Source organism: Aspergillus udagawae, assembly GCF_001078395.1.
Source record: "Aspergillus udagawae IFM 46973 DNA, scaffold_2, whole genome shotgun sequence".
Classification (NCBI taxonomy): domain Eukaryota; kingdom Fungi; phylum Ascomycota; class Eurotiomycetes; order Eurotiales; family Aspergillaceae; genus Aspergillus; species Aspergillus udagawae.
Genome location: NW_025091265.1, coordinates 2863774 through 2881018, shown reverse-complemented (window position 1 = coordinate 2881018; position 17245 = coordinate 2863774). Strand labels below are relative to the sequence as shown.

The following is a 17245-nucleotide window of genomic DNA, read 5'->3' as shown; positions in this document are numbered from 1 at the left end:
TGTCCAGGCACCTTTATGGTATTCAGGACTGGAAATGATTATATCATGTATGAATCGTGAAAGCGTGGTTATCTTGTTTCTTTTCTCCTCTGTAACTGTTTCGCCGTTTCTTGGCAGCTTTGATATCATCAGTAAGCTTGTATGTACTGAATGTGAATGAATCCCGAGACGCTGTAACATTTCCGGAACCCTTGGCTGGTCTGTTCGGTTCTACCAATATAGGTACAGCGTCGTCTTAACATGGTATAGTCTTTTCTTTTTATCTTGTGCTAGGTGTGACTGAATGAACTGTCACAGTAGACCGTCGAGCACTATCAGAGGACACTGTACACTACCTGCCGTTTACACACTCTGGCAACTACAGCTACAGTTAGAATGAAAATCATGACTCATCGATCGAAGCCGACCGTGCAATTGGTTTGGCACGGAGGATATGCGTGCTCCATGGGAATCGCCGCATCATGCGCAATAGGACACTAGGACATACAAAACATAAAATGCCCGTGGACGAAAAGGACAATAAAAGAAAAGTTGACTCGGAAACAAGGGGCATGAGACAGACAACAGTCCATGACGCGAACAGAGTGAAGACGTGAGACATGACATGACGCTTGACAGACGTAGAAAGTGGTTATGAGGATCAACGGGTAATGGCGTATGATCAGTGAGTAGAGGAGAGGAAAGGAAGGGAAGAGAGGCATTTAGTCAGTTAATCGTCCAAAGCGCAGAATTCCGATAATGATGATGACGACGATGATGATGATGATGAAAGTGCAAAACAAACATGAACCCCATTTACACCCCGGTAGATGCTGGACCCAAACAAACGCCTTTAAAAACCCATTGGTGGAGAAGAATACTGGCGCAGCACTGATGGTGTACCAATTCCGCCAAAAACTGGCAGACTACTGCTCGGAACTGGGCTGCCAATCTCCCCGGGAACGATGCTGCCCCTGTGACCTGAAGCGGCACTGTTGTTGTCCGGCTCGAACTTGACAAACTTCCCCGTCTCGTCCATTTTAATCGAGAAGGTACCCCCACCATTCTGCGTGTTGCCTTCCGTATCGCAAATATCTAGCATCTCTTTCAAGGAGATCGAAGGCTCGTTCTGTGGCCGCAGCTGTTCAACCTGGCGAAGAACGAGGTTCACGTCATGATAGCCGTCCGCACCCTTGAAAGGACTCATAGTATTGAGCTGTTTACAGGCCTGAATGACCAACAGCCGAATGGCGACAGGCCGGGATGTGTGAGCACGGTGGTGGCCTCCGGACCCAAATGCGTTGTTAGACCAACCGATCGCTATGATCCACGTCAGTATTCGCTTCCATATAAGCGCACAGGATTTCGCAGAGCAAACTGACCATGTCCGGTTCCCCAAGTCTGAGCACTGGGAAAAGCAGATGTTCCGAAAGGGATCTGTGCACCCCATGTGCCACCACTTACTGCAGGACTCACTGAGAAATTGGTGTGCTTTGATGCTATTCAGATTGTTAGGACATCCTGTCACACTATACAGTTCCAAATGGCCTTACAGCCGAAGAACTTACCACTGAGGGGATCCGGAAACAGCGATGGTCCACCGAAACTGGCCCGCGCCGGTCCTGGGAAAGTGCCGGGTGCTGTAGCACCGGGTAGTGACTGCGACAGATTCGAGGACAGAGGAACGTCAGTGTCATCAAGGAGAGCACTGCTGCCAAGCTGGGCGCTCAAATCCTCCACATCTCGTTGTGTGGCGCGATCACCCCCTTTCTGCTGGTCTTGTTGGGTGCTGGATGGCCGTTTGATAGGGCTAGGCCGAGAAATTGGCATAGGCTGTGCGTGATTCTCCAGAGGAGACCTCTCAAACGAGCCGGACGGTTGCCGGGAATGGCGGGGGGGCAATCCACCCTGCTGCGTCGAGAAAGTTCCAGGAATCTGCTGGCCATGGAACGCAAACCCTTGTCCAGGCTCAAGGGGGAATCCGCGCCCAGGCGGCATTGGACGTGCTCCATTGATTCCTGGGGGTGCGGGAATTCCGTTTGGAGCTGGGTAGCCACGGAAAGGACTTATGAAAGGTCCCGAATGTGGCGGATAACTGGGCAGATCATGCCCAACTGGTGGTCGCGCGACCATTCCAGACAAGCCCGGGGGGTTAGGTGGTATTCCGTTGACGCTCGAGAATCCAGGAGGAACGGATCTGCCTAGGGGAGACAACGGGGTAGAAGGCTGAGATTGATGCAGCATTGCATGCAGTCCGGGGCCTTGCTGCGAATTTCCACTGGCAACTGCCGACGACTGAGACACGGGCATCGAACGAGGAGAAAGGGAGGCCTGCGATGGGTCGGTGCTAGGGGCTTGGGAGTGTGGCGAGGAGGAATGGGAGTCTTGTTGGGATGGCTGACGGGGTCTGGCAGGAGTAGGAGCTTTAGGTAACACAGGTGTCGCGGACGGGACGTGAGGCGAATGAGCGACAGCCGGAGAAAAGCCCTGAAGATGATGCAAATTCGACGGAATAGGGACAGGTCCCTGTTGCGACGGCCATTTGCCTTGATCATCACGCTTCTCCTGATCTTTGGCTTCCTCTCCGCCCCTTGCTCTATCCTTCTTGGCTTGTTCCTCCTGAGCCTTGCGGTCGCGCTCTTCCTTTGCCTTCTTTTCCCGCAATTCGCGCTCTTCTTTTTCTTTCCGCCGGGCCTCTTCGCGTCGTTTCTTCTCCTCGCGCTGCTTCCGCTCCGCTTCGGCCTGTCGCTCTCGTTCCTCACGCTGCCGTCGAAGCTTTTCGGCCTCCTTCCGCGCACGCTCCTCTTCTTGGGCCTTCCGTTCTGCTTCTTTCTTCTTCCGCTGCTCCTCCCGTTTCTTTCGCTGTTCCTCGAGTTTCTTCTCCTGTTCCGCTTTGGCAGCTGCTTCCTCTGCAGCCTTCTCCGCTTCCCGGCGCGCGCGTTCCTCTTCCTTGGCCTGTTTCTGAAGTCTCTTCTTGTCCTTCCGTTTCTGTGCTTCCCGGGCTTTTTTAGCATTCCGCTGTTCGTTCCGAGTCTCCTCTTCCATGAGTTCTTCGATCAACTTCTGTTGCCGTTGCTCGGCGACCTTTTCTCGGTATGCCGTCAGGACGCGTTGCTCGAACATTCGGGCCGCAAATATTTGAAACATTCGTCGGCCTTCTTCCATGCGTTGTTCTTCTGTCATGGCATCCTGAAGTAGAGGTTAGCAGTGAACTAAGAATAGTGGCCGAAACCACGAAAGGGGGGAACAACTCCAGGGCAGACCATTTCATCTTCCTCGTAATCCTCTTCCTCTTGACTGTCATAGTCCTCGTCTTCCTCGTCGTCGTAATCTTCGTCGTCGAATGGACCATGATTGTGACCGCTATGAAGGGATTCGTGCGCAGCAGCTATGCCGTACTGGGTATCTTCTTCGCGTTGCATTCGACGTTCGGCCAACTGCTCCATCATGTCGATGAAGTGTTTCCCATCATTCTTCAGTAAATCGTCTGCAACTGTAAGAATACCATCTATCTCGGAGAGCGAGGGAAGAAAGCAAGAAATCAGTACAGGTTTCGTTGGAATGTTTCGATAGCTGGCGGCACATCAGCCTTACCTTTAACAGTCAAGCTATTGCCGAAGGCAAAGAAATCTGCGCGAGCTGCACGAGTTTCCTCGTCTTCTTCGTCAAGGTCTTCATCACTGTAAGGCTCATCCCCATCCTCCTCCTCCTCCTCATCGTAGTCCTCCTCCAAATCATCATCTTCCTCTGTCAGTTCATGAATGCGACCTCGTGAAGGATGGAATTGGCCTTGCGTTCGGGTATGTTGACCGGGAGATCTTAGTGGAGGCTGGTACAACCGTGGAGGGGGTACCATAGGGGAGCCATTTTCAAACGATCCTTGATTGTGATTGGCGTATTGTTCAAGCTCTTCGTAGTAAGCATCGTAGAGTACCTCGAGCTCCTCCTCGATGGCGGTTCGCTTTCGCCCACATACCGTACAACTGCACGAATGGCGTTGTTGCTCCTTCATCTTTTTCAGAACGGCATCCTTTTCCACCTTGACAAGCTGCCGACGCTCCTCTTCTCCCAGCTCTAGCCAGAACGTCTTAATATTCTCTCGTTCCTCCTGAGTAGATGTATTCCAAATACTGCGATTTTTGGCCGGCTTCAGAATATTATGAGACGCGAGATGTGAGGGGAGAGGCGGCGGAAGAGGGTGTGACATAGAAACGGAAGGGGTGGACATGGGAGTCGAGGTTTCGTCTCCTTGCGCTTGAGAACCATTACGCGCTTTTTTCCCTTTCTTTTTCTTCGATTTGCGGCCTGTCGATTTCTGAGAGCTCTCCGTGCCGTTGCTCCCTTGAGGATTTTGTGAATCAACGTGCGCGTCCACCGAATCCTGACCATCCTTATGATATGCGTCACCGTTCGTGGGCTGTTCGTGGTCGGATCCGTCCGCGTCACCATCGTCGGAATGATAATGTTCTGGATTAGCGTGGCTGGATCCGTTCTGAGTAGCGTCATCTGTCGATACATCTTCGTTTGCTGGTTGAGGATCGGCTAGGCGAGCTGCCTGTTTTTGTCTGCGTTTCTGCTTCTTCCGGTTTGCTGGTGTGGAGACTGTGTCTGACGGAGAAGAAAGGTGATGGTCTTTCGGCGCATGAACGTCACCATTTGTGGTGGGCGCTGAATGAGCAGTCGTTGACGAACTGTTCGGCATTGTGGAGTTTGGAGAATGTTGAGTATGCGGCGCAGGAGCCATGAAGAACGAGTTCGCAAAGATATCCGCTCCCGGAGAGGCACAAGATCGTCGAGAGGTGAAGAGGGTGTAAAACCCTAGGTATCCTTGATACTTCCACTTCCAAAACCAAAAGCCTTGCTACAACAAGATCAGCAAGGGTAGAGTACCGCCGAGCACAGGAAGAGCTGACTGGCGAGCAGTAAGTGGAGTAAATTGCGACCAACAGAGCTGAAAGAAGAGGATATCCGATGTCAGTACTCTCTATCAAGCGTGGGACACTTGCGAGTGAGAGGTGGAGAGTTAGGATAAAGAGAGGAGGAGATCCTGGGCGGACAAAATGGGGATTTATGAGGGCGGAAGAGGGGTGGAAGAGAACCCTTTGGCCGCACGCAGGGGAGGCGGGCAATGTCCAAGCTAGGCGACTGAAGAATATACTCCGTATTGGAGGTCGCTCCGGGGTTTCAAGGAGGGGATCTCGATAAGTATTAGGATCTAGGTGGGAGTTGGGGAACGAACAAGCGCAGCCAGAGCGGGATGGGGTTTGAAAGGCTGGCTGCCACTGGAGAATGGAGATGAATGATTGATGGGCTTTGGATGGTGGATCTTGACGCCGTCTGGATTGGATGGCTGGCGTGCCGCTGGCTGGATAGCCGCCGCAAGCGAGATGGAGGCCTGAGGATTTGGGCATACATTATTGTGCCTAAGGTATCCTTTACAATAATGCCTCTCTCTCCATCCGTTTACAAGAATACAAGTATATGAATAAAGGTAAGATACCTACCGCCTTGGATATACCGTAAGGTACCCAAGCAGATGAAATCAGATAAAGTACTTAGGTTCCAGTCTACGACAAATTTGCAGACAGGCTAGAAGCAAGGCCTTGTAATTTAAGTGACATATGGCATACTAACCTAAGCATTATAAAGCAAGGAAAGTCTTGAAATCATTCTGGAACAATCTTCGCGACTGTCAAATGCATCAGCAATTGTCCATGTTGTTCCTTTGATAGGTATCTTGACTAGATACCGGGCTGGCCGATGTCCTGGTATTATTTTTATTGTGCATTGTCGTCAAGACCAATCCCCTCTTTGCTCTAGACTCTATCTAGGTAGCTCTATCTATAGTCCATGCGCATATTAGTTATTATTTACTTCTCCCGTCTCATCTTTCTTCTCCACATGCATCCATTTATAACAACAATCATAGTTCGAATGGGAAATTATATAGCACCTAGTGTAGGCCGTTTGAGACAATTCTTTAATAATGCCATTATTTGTGGGAAGAAATGGCCCATGGGGTCTCTTCAGCTGTGCCAACTACTGGTCGATCCCATCCTTTGCTTTGATTAGCACTTTATGAATCGGCTAGGCTTTTGGCGGGCTACTTTCGTAATATTTAAAAGCCCTTATTCCTTGTCTTCTCGTGACTCTTGATATTTGTTCTTATTGTCATCTGCATCATCTTGCTCCCTCTTTCCGTAGTTCGGGGTCTGCGGAATAATCAAAGGTACCCTCTTGGCTACCTAGGTAACGATCTGTACTGTACTATATACCTTACCATCGGTAAGGTACTTTTGAAACCAGACTGGTATTACCAAGACACCTCCGCCAGAAGGGAAAGTGGTAAACTTCTCCCACTTCACCCGTGTTGGTCGATCATCAATTGACTTAAAAGTCCATCAGCCTCACCTCGACCGCCTTCCAGGACGACTAATCCTCAAACTCGTTATCGTCCTTCCTGTCCCTCAGCGATTTAGGGGGAGGGGTATTATTTTCTATCAGAAGAAGCAATTTATCACCTTCTTCCATTCGTTTCGCCGCAAACCGTCCAGTCATTCAGTATTACGGTCAGATCTTACGGTTGCCTGATTCCGTTGTTTCGATATCAGCCGGGGCTGAACAGTGAACAGCGCCCTCCCCTTGTCGTTTCCCCATCTCGATACCTTCGCTCGAATTTCTTTCACACTCTCCTCTTCAAAGGGAGCCGTGGTCTCTCGGTCATTCGTGAGGAACAATGGCTCAACAACAGAATGACAATGTGATGCGGAGGTATGTACAAGACCCCTTCTGGTTGTCGGGGTGGATCTCTGTGGACCACGTCCAGGTCAATACAGGCGGTTTCCGGCCTCGTTAGTTGCACCATCCTTGTCCTGCTTTGGAGGAAGCAAGCTTTGAATCTCGGTTTGACATTCTCTCAATGGCACAATATGCTGATCTCATACTCAATGCAGAAAGCTGGTTATTATTGGGGATGGTGCTTGCGGGAAGACCAGTTTACTGAGTGTATTTACGCTTGGTTATTTCCCAACTGTGAGTGCCCTCATTCGGATGTTATCTCAAAATTTGCTACTGGTTTGTGAGCTGTGACAGCTAATGTGTTCCATTTCCAGCACTATGTTAGTACTCATACATCCCTAATGCGCTTCCCTTTCGACAAGAATACAGCTTCTGACAAAATCACCAGGTTCCCACAGTATTCGAGAACTATGTTACGGATTGCAGGGTTGATGGTCGATCTGTTCAGCTGGCCTTGTGGGATACTGCAGGTCAAGAAGACTATGAAAGATTGCGACCACTTGCATACTCCAAAGCGCACGTCATTCTGATAGGCTTTGCTGTGGATACGCCAGATTCTTTGGAAAACGTAAAGCACAAGGTTCGTCCATGTTGGGATCCGCCAAATTTCGTTACTGGTCAACTCACTAGTTCCCTCCGCAGTGGATTGAGGAAGCAAACGAGCGATGTCCCGGCGTACCTATCATACTTGTCGGATTAAAGAAAGACTTGCGCGAGGATCCTCTGGCGATTGAAGAAATGCGGAAGAAGTCCCTACGCTTCGTCACATCCAGAGAAGGAAGCGAAACTGCCACGCAAATCGGTGCCAGGAAGTACCTTGAATGCTCATCGTTGACAGGGGAAGGAGTAGACGACGTTTTCGAAGCCGCTACGCGAGCCGCCCTTCTTACATTCGATAAGCGGAAGACCTCATGTTGCATCGTGCTATGACATCCGATGGTAATACGACCCTAGCTGCCACGGACTCATCGATTCAGTTTTTATTGCAAAAGAAGGAGCAGAGAAGGATCATTTGGTGGTCGTTGACTGATCATCGCATCTTGCATTACTGGCGTTTGGGAGGTTATCTGTTAATATTTTCCTTTTGCGTTGTCTTCCCTAAGGTATATCTTCCTGCTCACACTCTCCTTTACATGAACACTTGCTCTCCGGATTCCCCTCCTTTGGTATACTTCCTTCTCGACTTTGGAGCGCTTTGTCCCGTTATGATTCTCCCTGCGGCTCACTTTACTTCTTTCTTTTATACTTCTTATATTCATTCCCTTTCTGATGCTGTCTAGCGTCTTTTGCACTTCATCTATGTCTTATATCCAGCATTTTGACACATACTGAACATGCTGATGTCAATTCCGGCTGTACGTCATGCTTGTGTCCAACCTGAGCAAGAGCGAGGGCAAAAATTGCATAATGTAGTTATTGGCTTTAAACAGTCTATATCGGCAAACCAAATATCCATGAAACTAACCACTCAGAACAAAATGACCTATAGTACATGCCAATACTTACAAATGGACTCAGCAAATCACCGATTCCGAAACCATCCTTTCCATTGACCGCCCACCAATGTAGAAAAGGACATACTAGTATTTCTTCTCCATGCGCTTCCACTCATGATTCCACCCCTCCTTACTCGGGCCCTCGGTCTGCATCCGCCCGTACTCGATCGGAAACATAGCCCTATACACCCCGCGCTTATTCATCGAGATCCGGAACAGCTTGCCTCCATCCCCGGCGCCCGTGCGGAGCTCCTCGCACGCGGCGTACATCGCCTGCCACTGGCGCTGCAGCTCGAGCTGTCTCGCGCGGCGCTGCTGCGCTTGGTACAGTTGCCAGGCGCGGTGGATGGTCCAGTGCCGGAGGTAGCGGGTTCGCGAGAAGCGGAGGGGTCGGGGGGTGAGTGGGTGCCAGAGGAAGTAGCGGATTAGCGCTGTGAGACGTTAGTAACGGCATTGCATCAATTCCCATTTCTGGTTCCCGTCGGTGCCTGTCGAGCTAGGCGTGGTTCGTGCGGAAAACTCCCAGGGGAAGAAGAACTTACTAATTCTTTTATCGCCACGGGGAGCATTTTTGCTGCGTTTCAGCAGGGCGCTTGTTGTTGAGAAGGTCCGGGTCCCGAAGGCTGCTGTTACTGCTGCTGCTGCGGGTTGAACAGGAGCGGTGGGTTTGCATATTAAGAGGTCGTTGCTGAGCCGGCTGATGGCTGGTCGGGCGGGGGTTTTGGAGAGAGGGATTCTGAAGACGTTCGCCAGGGAGGCGAGGACGGGGGAGAGGGGTCGCATTGTACGTGGTGGGTTTTGGATTGCGAGAGGTAGATGGGCTGGTGGAAGTGATGGACGGCATTTTGGTTTTTGGGGAACGGCGGCGGAAAGTTTGATTAGCCGCGCGCCTATTCAGACCTAACTCTACCAACTACTGTTATTTATCCATGTACGGTCGAGATTGATTCAATCTCCTGTATAATATAACTTGTGCCATTGTATTGAATTGATTATATAGTTCGTAGTTCTTGATATCGCCTGCAACAAATGCCATTGAGGTGCCTACTATGTGGGAATCTAAAACTCCAAAATCTTAAGAAAAACCTTGGCATCCGTTAAAGATCCGAGTTGTAGAGAGAGTAGACTAAATCCTCCAGGGTAATCCCAACCAACGCCAGTGAAATGCATCGTCGTCACATCCGTAGTCATGAGAGTAGGGAAAGCACAAAGCGATAGTGTCAATGTTTTGAAAAATCCGAAAAACGCCACCTCAGTGGTCCACGACTTTCTTCTTCTTCCGGTCGTAATTCAGCACCTTCCGTTTCCTGTGTGTCTGTGCAAGCTTCCAGCGGCAGTATAGTACCAATGCATCCTTCAGCAGCACAAACACGCACCCTCCGATGACACTTCGTCCCCACCGTGTCTGCAGCAGACCAGGTCGGCCGCGCTCCAAGGCTGACGGTGCGCTTGTCCACGACCTGGGGAGAATATACTTGAGCAGACCTCCCATGGATGCCGAAATCGCTGGAAATGCGAGAGCTCCGAGAATGATATCGGCAAGGTTGCTTGTTTCATGTATGAGGTCGTCTCGCCGTCCTAGTCCCAGATTATTTCCATTTTGCCCGTCACCTTGGTTTTGCCCGTTGTTCTGGGCGTCTTCTCCGGCATGGAGACCTAGAACACCCTGACGTACATCATTACCCATTCCAACTTGGAACTCCAGATCAATTTCCATCAATATCTGGCCATTCTCAGCATCGTTTCTTCCCTCCGGATGCTCAGGTGGCGCATTATCATCAAACTCGTTGATATCTGCTTGGCGCGGTTGCACCTCGGCAATCCACTTCCTTTCCAGCTTGCCGAATAATCTTTGATAGACTGCACTGTAGAAGCTTTTCACATAGGGAAGCGCAGCAAATGTCATAGCAGCACTAGGTGGCCACAGGTCAAGGTCGAGCTCTTGGCCCGGGTTATGCGTCGCGAAGAACAGGACTGGGATGGCAGGTAGAAGACCCTCGGCATAGCGAGTCCGTGAGAAGATGAGCACGAGCGGAATCAGTGGTAACCCTAGATTCAAACCCGAGTTCCATGTGCCATCCGCTGTCTCTTCCAAAATTTGTCTCGCTTCCTCGGTCCCAAAAACAAAATACATCGAATAGACGCCGTGTGCACAGCATCCCGCCCAAACGGTACCCGCCAGAGTAAACACCATACCCGGTAGAACCAACCGTCCGGCAAGCCGCTCGAACATCCGAACAACGTCAACGATATAGCTTCGTGGACGAGAGACCACAATTTCCGCTTTACACTGCGGACACACCATCTTGGCTCCGTGACCGTTGCGTTTGCGGGATCGAGGGTTTTCGAGATCAGCGAGCCAGTCCAAAAGGCAAGCCTCATGAGCGGTCAGGGCGCAGGGACAAGGCGAGCGCCATTCGGAATTCAAGGGGGAATCTTCCGTCTCGTCAGTGTAACAGATCCAGCACTTGCGCGGTTCTTCATTCAAGGTCTCAGCGGCGGTCGAGCTCGGGACAGGAGATTTGCTGGTGGTGGCGGTGTCAGAGGCGGCAGTGTCGTCGTTGTTCCCTGACGCATCCTCGCTGGATGCAAGTGGTTTGTTTAGTAGAACTGTCTCGTTGTCCTCCATGGATTCTGCGGGTGAGGCGCTTGTAAAACTGCTTCTGTCTGCGCTTGCGGTAGTCTCGTCTCGAACTGATGTGGCGTCCGATGATCGAGCTCTGCCAGTAGTGGCGGGATATCCGGGGACAGAAGCCATGGTTGCGACAGAGGGTGGTGAAGAAGACGGTCGAGCAAAAGGGAAGAATGGAAATCCGTAATTCTAGAAGATGAGATACGTGCCTGGCATCGTGCAAATCGAGGCCGAAGCTGAGTCACAAACCGAAGTACAGGACTGGTGATGATGATGATGATGGGAAGAGGGGAGATAGTTTATTCATCACTCTCTCGTCAATCAGAGGGCGGAATCAGTCTACCGCTTCCTCGGATACGGACCGCGGCTGTCAAGGACTTGACTTTGATGGCCTCAGGAATCACCGACGTCGGAAGTATCACGTGACGATAGGCATCTTACTGCACGCGATCACCTCACAGATGGCGGATATGGTAGCATAACGAGCCACGTGCCTTTATTATCATCTTATTGGGATCATCGGGTTACTCTCAATGAGAGAATGAGAGAATAAGTTACTGTGCCCAGGCACAACGTACGCAGACTGTTGTCCCAATACTCTGGACCACTCGTAGACTTAGCAGAGCAGTATGGACTGTCTGTCTGTTCACAGATGTAGACAAGTTATTCCTTATTTCAAATCTTCGGAGACAGTCTGTGATATCAATCATCGTTTTGCCCATTCTTCCCTAAGACATACATGGAAGATATCCAACCTAAGTAACCTTTGAAAGAAGTAACGATAATGTGCATTATATACAAGCTAATGTGCGACAGGAACCACGGCAGATTTTTCGCAAGACTACAATTGACATGCCAAGAGAACATGAAAAAGAAGGGACTGTTAAGAAAAATGGACCGAATAGAGTGTCACTTTTGAGTCCCCCCTTATGATCGTTTCCCACTTTCATCGGGAAGAAGACTTCGTGTGAGAGGCTGGATAGCTTTTTAAGCATACATCTCCGCCCCAGTTGCGTTTTAGAACCCGCCAGAAACGCCATGGATATCAAGAGAAAGATGAAAGATCAGTAAGCAATGTTGCAATGCCGAAAGCGTCTGCATGATCACTTGTGAAGGTACTCGGGGGCGGTTCTACTCCTCAGCAGGGTCTTTCTCTCCTTCTCCTTGGCTTCATCATAGACCAGGAACTCGTGCAGGGCGCTACCAGCGGGAACCATGGGGAGCACGGGCACCTTGCGGTCAGTGAAGACCTCAAGTAGAGCAGGACCATCAGTTTCGATCAGCCACTTCAGCTTCTCCTCAACCTCGGAAGGCTTAGTGCAGCGCTCAGCAGCGACACCCATAGACCGAGCCATGGGCACAAAGTCCGGGTTCTTCTGGTGGGTGTGCGAGTACCGGTCCTCGTAAAACAGGTTCTGCCACTGTGTCACCATGCCCTGTTCTTCGTTGTTCAAGAGGAGGACCTTGACACCGATGTTGAACTGAGCAGCCGTGGTAAGTTCAGTAAGAGTCATATTGAACGAAGCGTCACCGTCGATATCAATGACAAGGCAATCGGGGCGTGCAACCTTGGCGCCGATAGCAGCAGGAAGGCCGTATCCCATGGTACCGAGACCACCAGAGGTAATCATGGTACGGGGATGGCGCCAACGGAAGTGCTGGGCAGCCCACATCTGATGCTGACCCACACCAGTAGTGATGATGGTGCGGTCTTTGATGGGTGCGGTGAGATCGCTGAGTTTCTCAATCAAAGCCTGGGGCTTGATGGGGCCCTCCGGGGTCTGCTTCTCGTACAGAGAGAAGGGGAAGCGGGCTTTCCAGTCATTGATCTGTGCAAACCATTCTGGTCTTTCAGCGACTGGCTTGATATGGGGAAGCAGGAGGCGGATGTTCTCGGCACAGTCGCCCTCCACCGCCTCGTTGGCCTGAACGACTTTGTTGATGTTCTTGGGCATGATTTCGAAGTGAACGATTCCACCACGTTTCTCAGAGGCAGCCAGTTTGGCCTGGGGAGCAAATTTGGAGAGATTACCAGTCACACGATCGTCAAAACGGGCACCAACGGCAATGATCAAATCCGCTTCCTGCATAGCCATGTTGGCGTAGGCAGATCCGTGCATTCCCAGCATGTGAAGAGCCTTGGGGTCAAGCTCATCGAAGCCTCCAAGACCCTGCAGAGTGGTAGTGACAGGAATGCAGGCCTTGTCCGCCAATTCTTTCAGCACTTTGGGACCATCTGGGTGAGCGAGAAGACCCTGCCCTACATACAGAACAGGCTTCTGGGCAATGTTGACCAGGCGGGCGACACGGTCAACGCTGTTCTCGAGCTGCTTCATGCTGAGCTCACGAGCAGCCATGGTAGCAGCACTGGGGAGGGAAGGAATGGTGCTGTTCATGGGAATGGGCTTGCGAAGGATGCCAGCGGTGATGTCCTTGGGAAGATCGACCAAAACGGGTCCCGGGCGACCGCTGGTGGCAATCTCGAAAGCCTCCTGGATCCGACGAGGGAGTTCGGCAACGGACTTGACCATGACATTCCATTTGGTACAGGCTCTCGAGATACCGATGACATCGGCTTCCTGGAAAGAATCGGTACCGATCGAGCTAGTAGGAACCTGACCACAGAAAACAACCATTGGGGTACCGTCAGAAAGAGCGTCCTGCATGGGTGTAATAACATTGGTGGCTCCTGGTCCGGAAGTAACGAGAACAACACCGGGTTTTCCAGAAGCACGTGCGTAACCTTCGGCCATATGTCCGGCACCCTGCTCATGGCGAGGAAGAACGAAGTCAAAGTGCTTAGAGTTGTAGATGGCGTCGAACACGGGGAGAATGGCACCACCGGGGTAGCCGACTAGTTCGCGAGTTCAGTATACCGTCCGTTGAAGGGGGACTTGACAAAAAGCTGGTAAGCGAGGGATGACTCACAGATGTGCTTAACACCAAGTCGGAGCATCATCTCGTGGAAGATCTGTCCACCACTAAGCCCGACAAACCTGCACATCAAAATAATTAGGCTTTTTCTAGACAATCAATTGATATGACGCCTTCTGGATTGACATACGAGTCGTCCAGCTCGGGTAGCTGCCGATTTTGCAGAGGTGAGACTTCATTGCGATGAGGCTCCTGGTTGAAGGCGGGACTAGGAATAGGTCTTGAATTTCTAAAGCATTGAAATGTCAATGTCTGCGCACAAGAACTTTCTGGGAGTCCTATCCCAAAGAGAAAACTCACGATGCCGCAGCTGTTGCAGTGCTCTGGTTGCGCTTTTGAGCAGACAAGCGGTGGGGCGAAACCGTACCGGCAACGGACGAAGAGGTAAACGGTCTTCTACCAGCAGCAATGTACTTCTGGTAGTGGAAAGAGCGCAGAGCGCTCTTTGATGGTCTTAGAGGCATCATCTTGATGGCGGATGACTGCCAGGCCAAGATAAGAGAGAAATGGAGGGTTTGGAGAGAGGAGAGGAGATGGAATTGCTGGACCAGAAATTCAGTAGGGAAAAAGACGACCCAAAAGAGGCCGAGTGAAGAGTCAGACTTCGGGGGAGAGCATCTGGACCATCTAACCGACAGCGGCCTAGCGCGGTCTAAGGCCAATCACCTTAACGCCATTATTGGACAGCGGACTCCGATGTTCGGCGTCCATCCGCTTGTTTGTACATCACCTGATTGGCAGCTGGGTCGATTACTCAAAATGCGGAGTAGGTACGGAGCACAAGGACCTTGACTCTTCAGACAACAGCTTGATGCTTGTCTTACAAAATCACCGGGGAGCATGTACACCCACCGCTGATCATACAAGCCGAGTTACGGACCAATGGATTGACAGATGCAGTATATCGCAGTACATCCCAGCTTAAGGTAGATTTGGACAATCTTGCACGCCACCCAGAATCGCTCGAGGAAGGGGAATCCTTCACCGCATTGAACAATCGACTTTCTGTCTTTCTGCGTGCGGCTTGTCGTTGGGCAGACGTAGGATTAGCGCTTTGGAAGGGCGTACTAGTGATTCGGCATCATGAGCTCCAGGATATATCGCCTGTCGTCCTGTTGATATTGAGTAGGACACAACGTCTATGACCCTCGGTTGGTCTTGAGCTTGTAATGCTTCTAATAGCAAGAGCCATTTTTCAAGACGTGCTCCAAACGCCACGACAGCGATGACCGCGACCGTGCTCCTGGAGACGGATTTGCGCAGAATAGCTGCACTAGAAGCGGGGTAGATGTCGGCCTGGTATTCCTTGGGGAATCAAATCCTTAGGGGTTTCTTTTCGGACCCACGAAGGTACTATATCCATATTCACCAGTCCTTGAATCCGCTGAATGCCACGGACACAGCATCTTGGGTACTCGACCGTTCAATAACTGAAGTTTGGATCTGCTTCTTAAGCATGAGAACGTGTTGGTCAATGTAACTCGCCGATGCAAAGAGTAAAATTTCATACTTGTCTGTTACTCGAGTTTCATGGCGAGACAATGTTCCAATGCCAGACCAGGCCATATTAGTTTAAGATAGCAGCGCCCAGTGGCCTGATCATCAGTCAAAGTGGATCAATTTCCGACTAGGTTGAGCTACTCGGCGTAGGTACCGAATACCTTCTTCGAACCCCGCATGTCAGCTGTTATTGATAATTTGCAGGTGATTGATTGCTCTTCCGTACCTTATTACTGAGTACTCAGATCAACAATGATGGGGCCCTTTCTAGCTCATCTAGGCTGAAGTACTGGTTGCTGGCTCTCGGCTCGTGCGACAGAAGACGCCTTGCGACCAGCATTGAATGCTCCAATCCAAGTCTTCCACCTTCGCGATGAGTCTGTCATTTTCATATAAAGGGAGAAAGACAACTGCTTGCTTCAGACCCTTCCATGACTTTTTCCCAATTATATCTGCTTGCCATTCCGTCGACCTTTCCGTCCACTTCTTGATCCTCATACATTCTACGCGTTCCCGGTCGTAGAGCATGAGCAAGCGGACAGTCTGACCTGGGTTCAAATAGGAGCAGAAGAGAAGAGAGTGCAGAATCCTAAGCTTCTCGGCATAGTACTTTGATTCCCTGTTGAGAACCCTAGGCACCATATGGAGGCACAGTGGACAGCGACTGGGGTGGTACCATCGAGTGAAGCTATGGGCTTCCAAGGATTACGGAACAGGTTTGGCGTCTGAGCATGGAGACAAGGGCCAGTAAAGAGATAAAGCAAGAAGATTTGTCTCATTTCATTATCTTAATGGCAAAGGACCATTGGCCCCTTTTGAGTCTACCGCGGGCAGTCAGATGAGGTCACTGATAAGGGCATCGGTGCCCTCAGTATGGCGCCTCAAACTGTCCAACCATTGTGAAACTATCTTTGTATCATATACAAGATGATGGCGGGCCCTTGTTTTGCAACTCATTTGTCTTTGTTGCAAGCTTTCTGAGGCCTTGCCCCAGCCATTACTCTCCTATCAAACTGGATGATGCCTCCCATCTGCCATTGAACCTAGTCTACAGGGAGACTCTTCATTCCTCGCTTCCCACAGCTGTATCATAATTGATCAGTATGGTTCTAAGTATGAATGGCGTACAGCGTGAGGATAGGTCATCAACATACACTACCGTGAAATGAACCAACCCCAAAAATTCCGGACTTAGGAGATTTAAGTATCCACTAAAACCACCCGTGCGGCTGTGGTCTTCAACTTCCAAAAGGCACCCGGCAAAGACGGCCAGAGCGAGACGACTGCCTTTGTCCAAAACATACCGCAGCAGACATTGTCAGTGAAATGTTGCCTGTCTTGTTTAAGAAACAGGGTCCACAATTTCCCTCAACATCTGCGAGGTTACTTAATATCCCTCTTAGTGGAACCAGGGGGCCGTTCCTATAGGGTCGCAAAGGAAGAATTACAGGGTCACCAGTGACAGTAGTTGCGAGGCCTAAAGCCCTATGGAGATTCTCCCAGACACTCTAGCCTTTCTAAGACGTAGTAAGAGCACTCCATCCACTGTGAGGTCTGGTCCAGTCGCAGTGTATAGTCAGATGGGTCAAGGGTAGAGACCGGTGGGACCGGAGCTGGGGTCGCACGGAAAGATTTAGTGCGCCACCTCAGCGGCTGACCGAAATGCCAGCAGTGCTAGGCAGAGGCCTCGGAGCTCAGTCTCCTTCTTGATGCTCCAAGGTCAGGGGACTGCTTCGCTATAAATCCCTCTGGTTCGGCGGTGGTGGTCGGGACTATCCTCTCCAGGTACTCAACGTAACGGGTACCTGGTGTCATGAGGGTGAGGAATGTCTCATGGAAGCCCTGATAAATTATGAGCCGACGGATCTGTTAGCCACGTATTTATAAAATCATGTTAATAGTGATA

General features: G+C 50.7%; 5 protein-coding genes across 5 annotated transcripts; 1 reads left to right on the top strand and 4 right to left on the bottom strand.

Annotated features, from left to right (window-relative positions):
* Positions 1-832: 832 nt before the first annotated feature.
* Aud_003329 (putative stress response protein Nst1) lies at positions 833-4681 on the bottom strand (the record flags this gene model as incomplete). The annotated part of the gene is made up of 5 exons (XM_043288282.1): positions 833-1299; positions 1362-1478; positions 1548-3168; positions 3243-3472; positions 3574-4681. 5 exons carry the CDS (start codon positions 4679-4681, stop codon positions 833-835), a joined length of 3543 nt encoding a protein of 1180 aa, XP_043144217.1.
* Positions 4682-7095: 2414 nt separating this feature from the next.
* Positions 7096-7707, top strand: rho2 (putative Rho GTPase Rho 2; the record flags this gene model as incomplete). The annotated part of the gene is made up of 3 exons (XM_043288281.1): positions 7096-7101; positions 7166-7357; positions 7408-7707. 3 exons carry the CDS (start codon positions 7096-7098, stop codon positions 7705-7707), a joined length of 498 nt encoding a protein of 165 aa, XP_043144216.1.
* Positions 7708-8357: 650 nt separating this feature from the next.
* On the bottom strand, positions 8358-9056 carry Aud_003327 (mitochondrial 54S ribosomal protein mL40; the record flags this gene model as incomplete). Its single annotated transcript, XM_043288280.1, has 2 exons — positions 8358-8704; positions 8816-9056. 2 exons carry the CDS (start codon positions 9054-9056, stop codon positions 8358-8360), a joined length of 588 nt encoding a protein of 195 aa, XP_043144215.1.
* Positions 9057-9525: 469 nt separating this feature from the next.
* Aud_003326 (RING finger domain protein) lies at positions 9526-11031 on the bottom strand (the record flags this gene model as incomplete). Its single annotated transcript, XM_043288279.1, has 1 exon — positions 9526-11031. The coding sequence occupies one exon, from the start codon at positions 11029-11031 to the stop codon at positions 9526-9528; it is 1506 nt and encodes a 501-aa protein (XP_043144214.1).
* Positions 11032-12008: 977 nt separating this feature from the next.
* Positions 12009-14306, bottom strand: Aud_003325 (acetolactate synthase catalytic subunit; the record flags this gene model as incomplete). The annotated part of the gene is made up of 4 exons (XM_043288278.1): positions 12009-13759; positions 13834-13901; positions 13970-14068; positions 14140-14306. The coding sequence occupies 4 exons, from the start codon at positions 14304-14306 to the stop codon at positions 12009-12011; spliced, it is 2085 nt and encodes a 694-aa protein (XP_043144213.1).
* Between the last annotated feature and the right edge of the window lie 2939 nt (positions 14307-17245).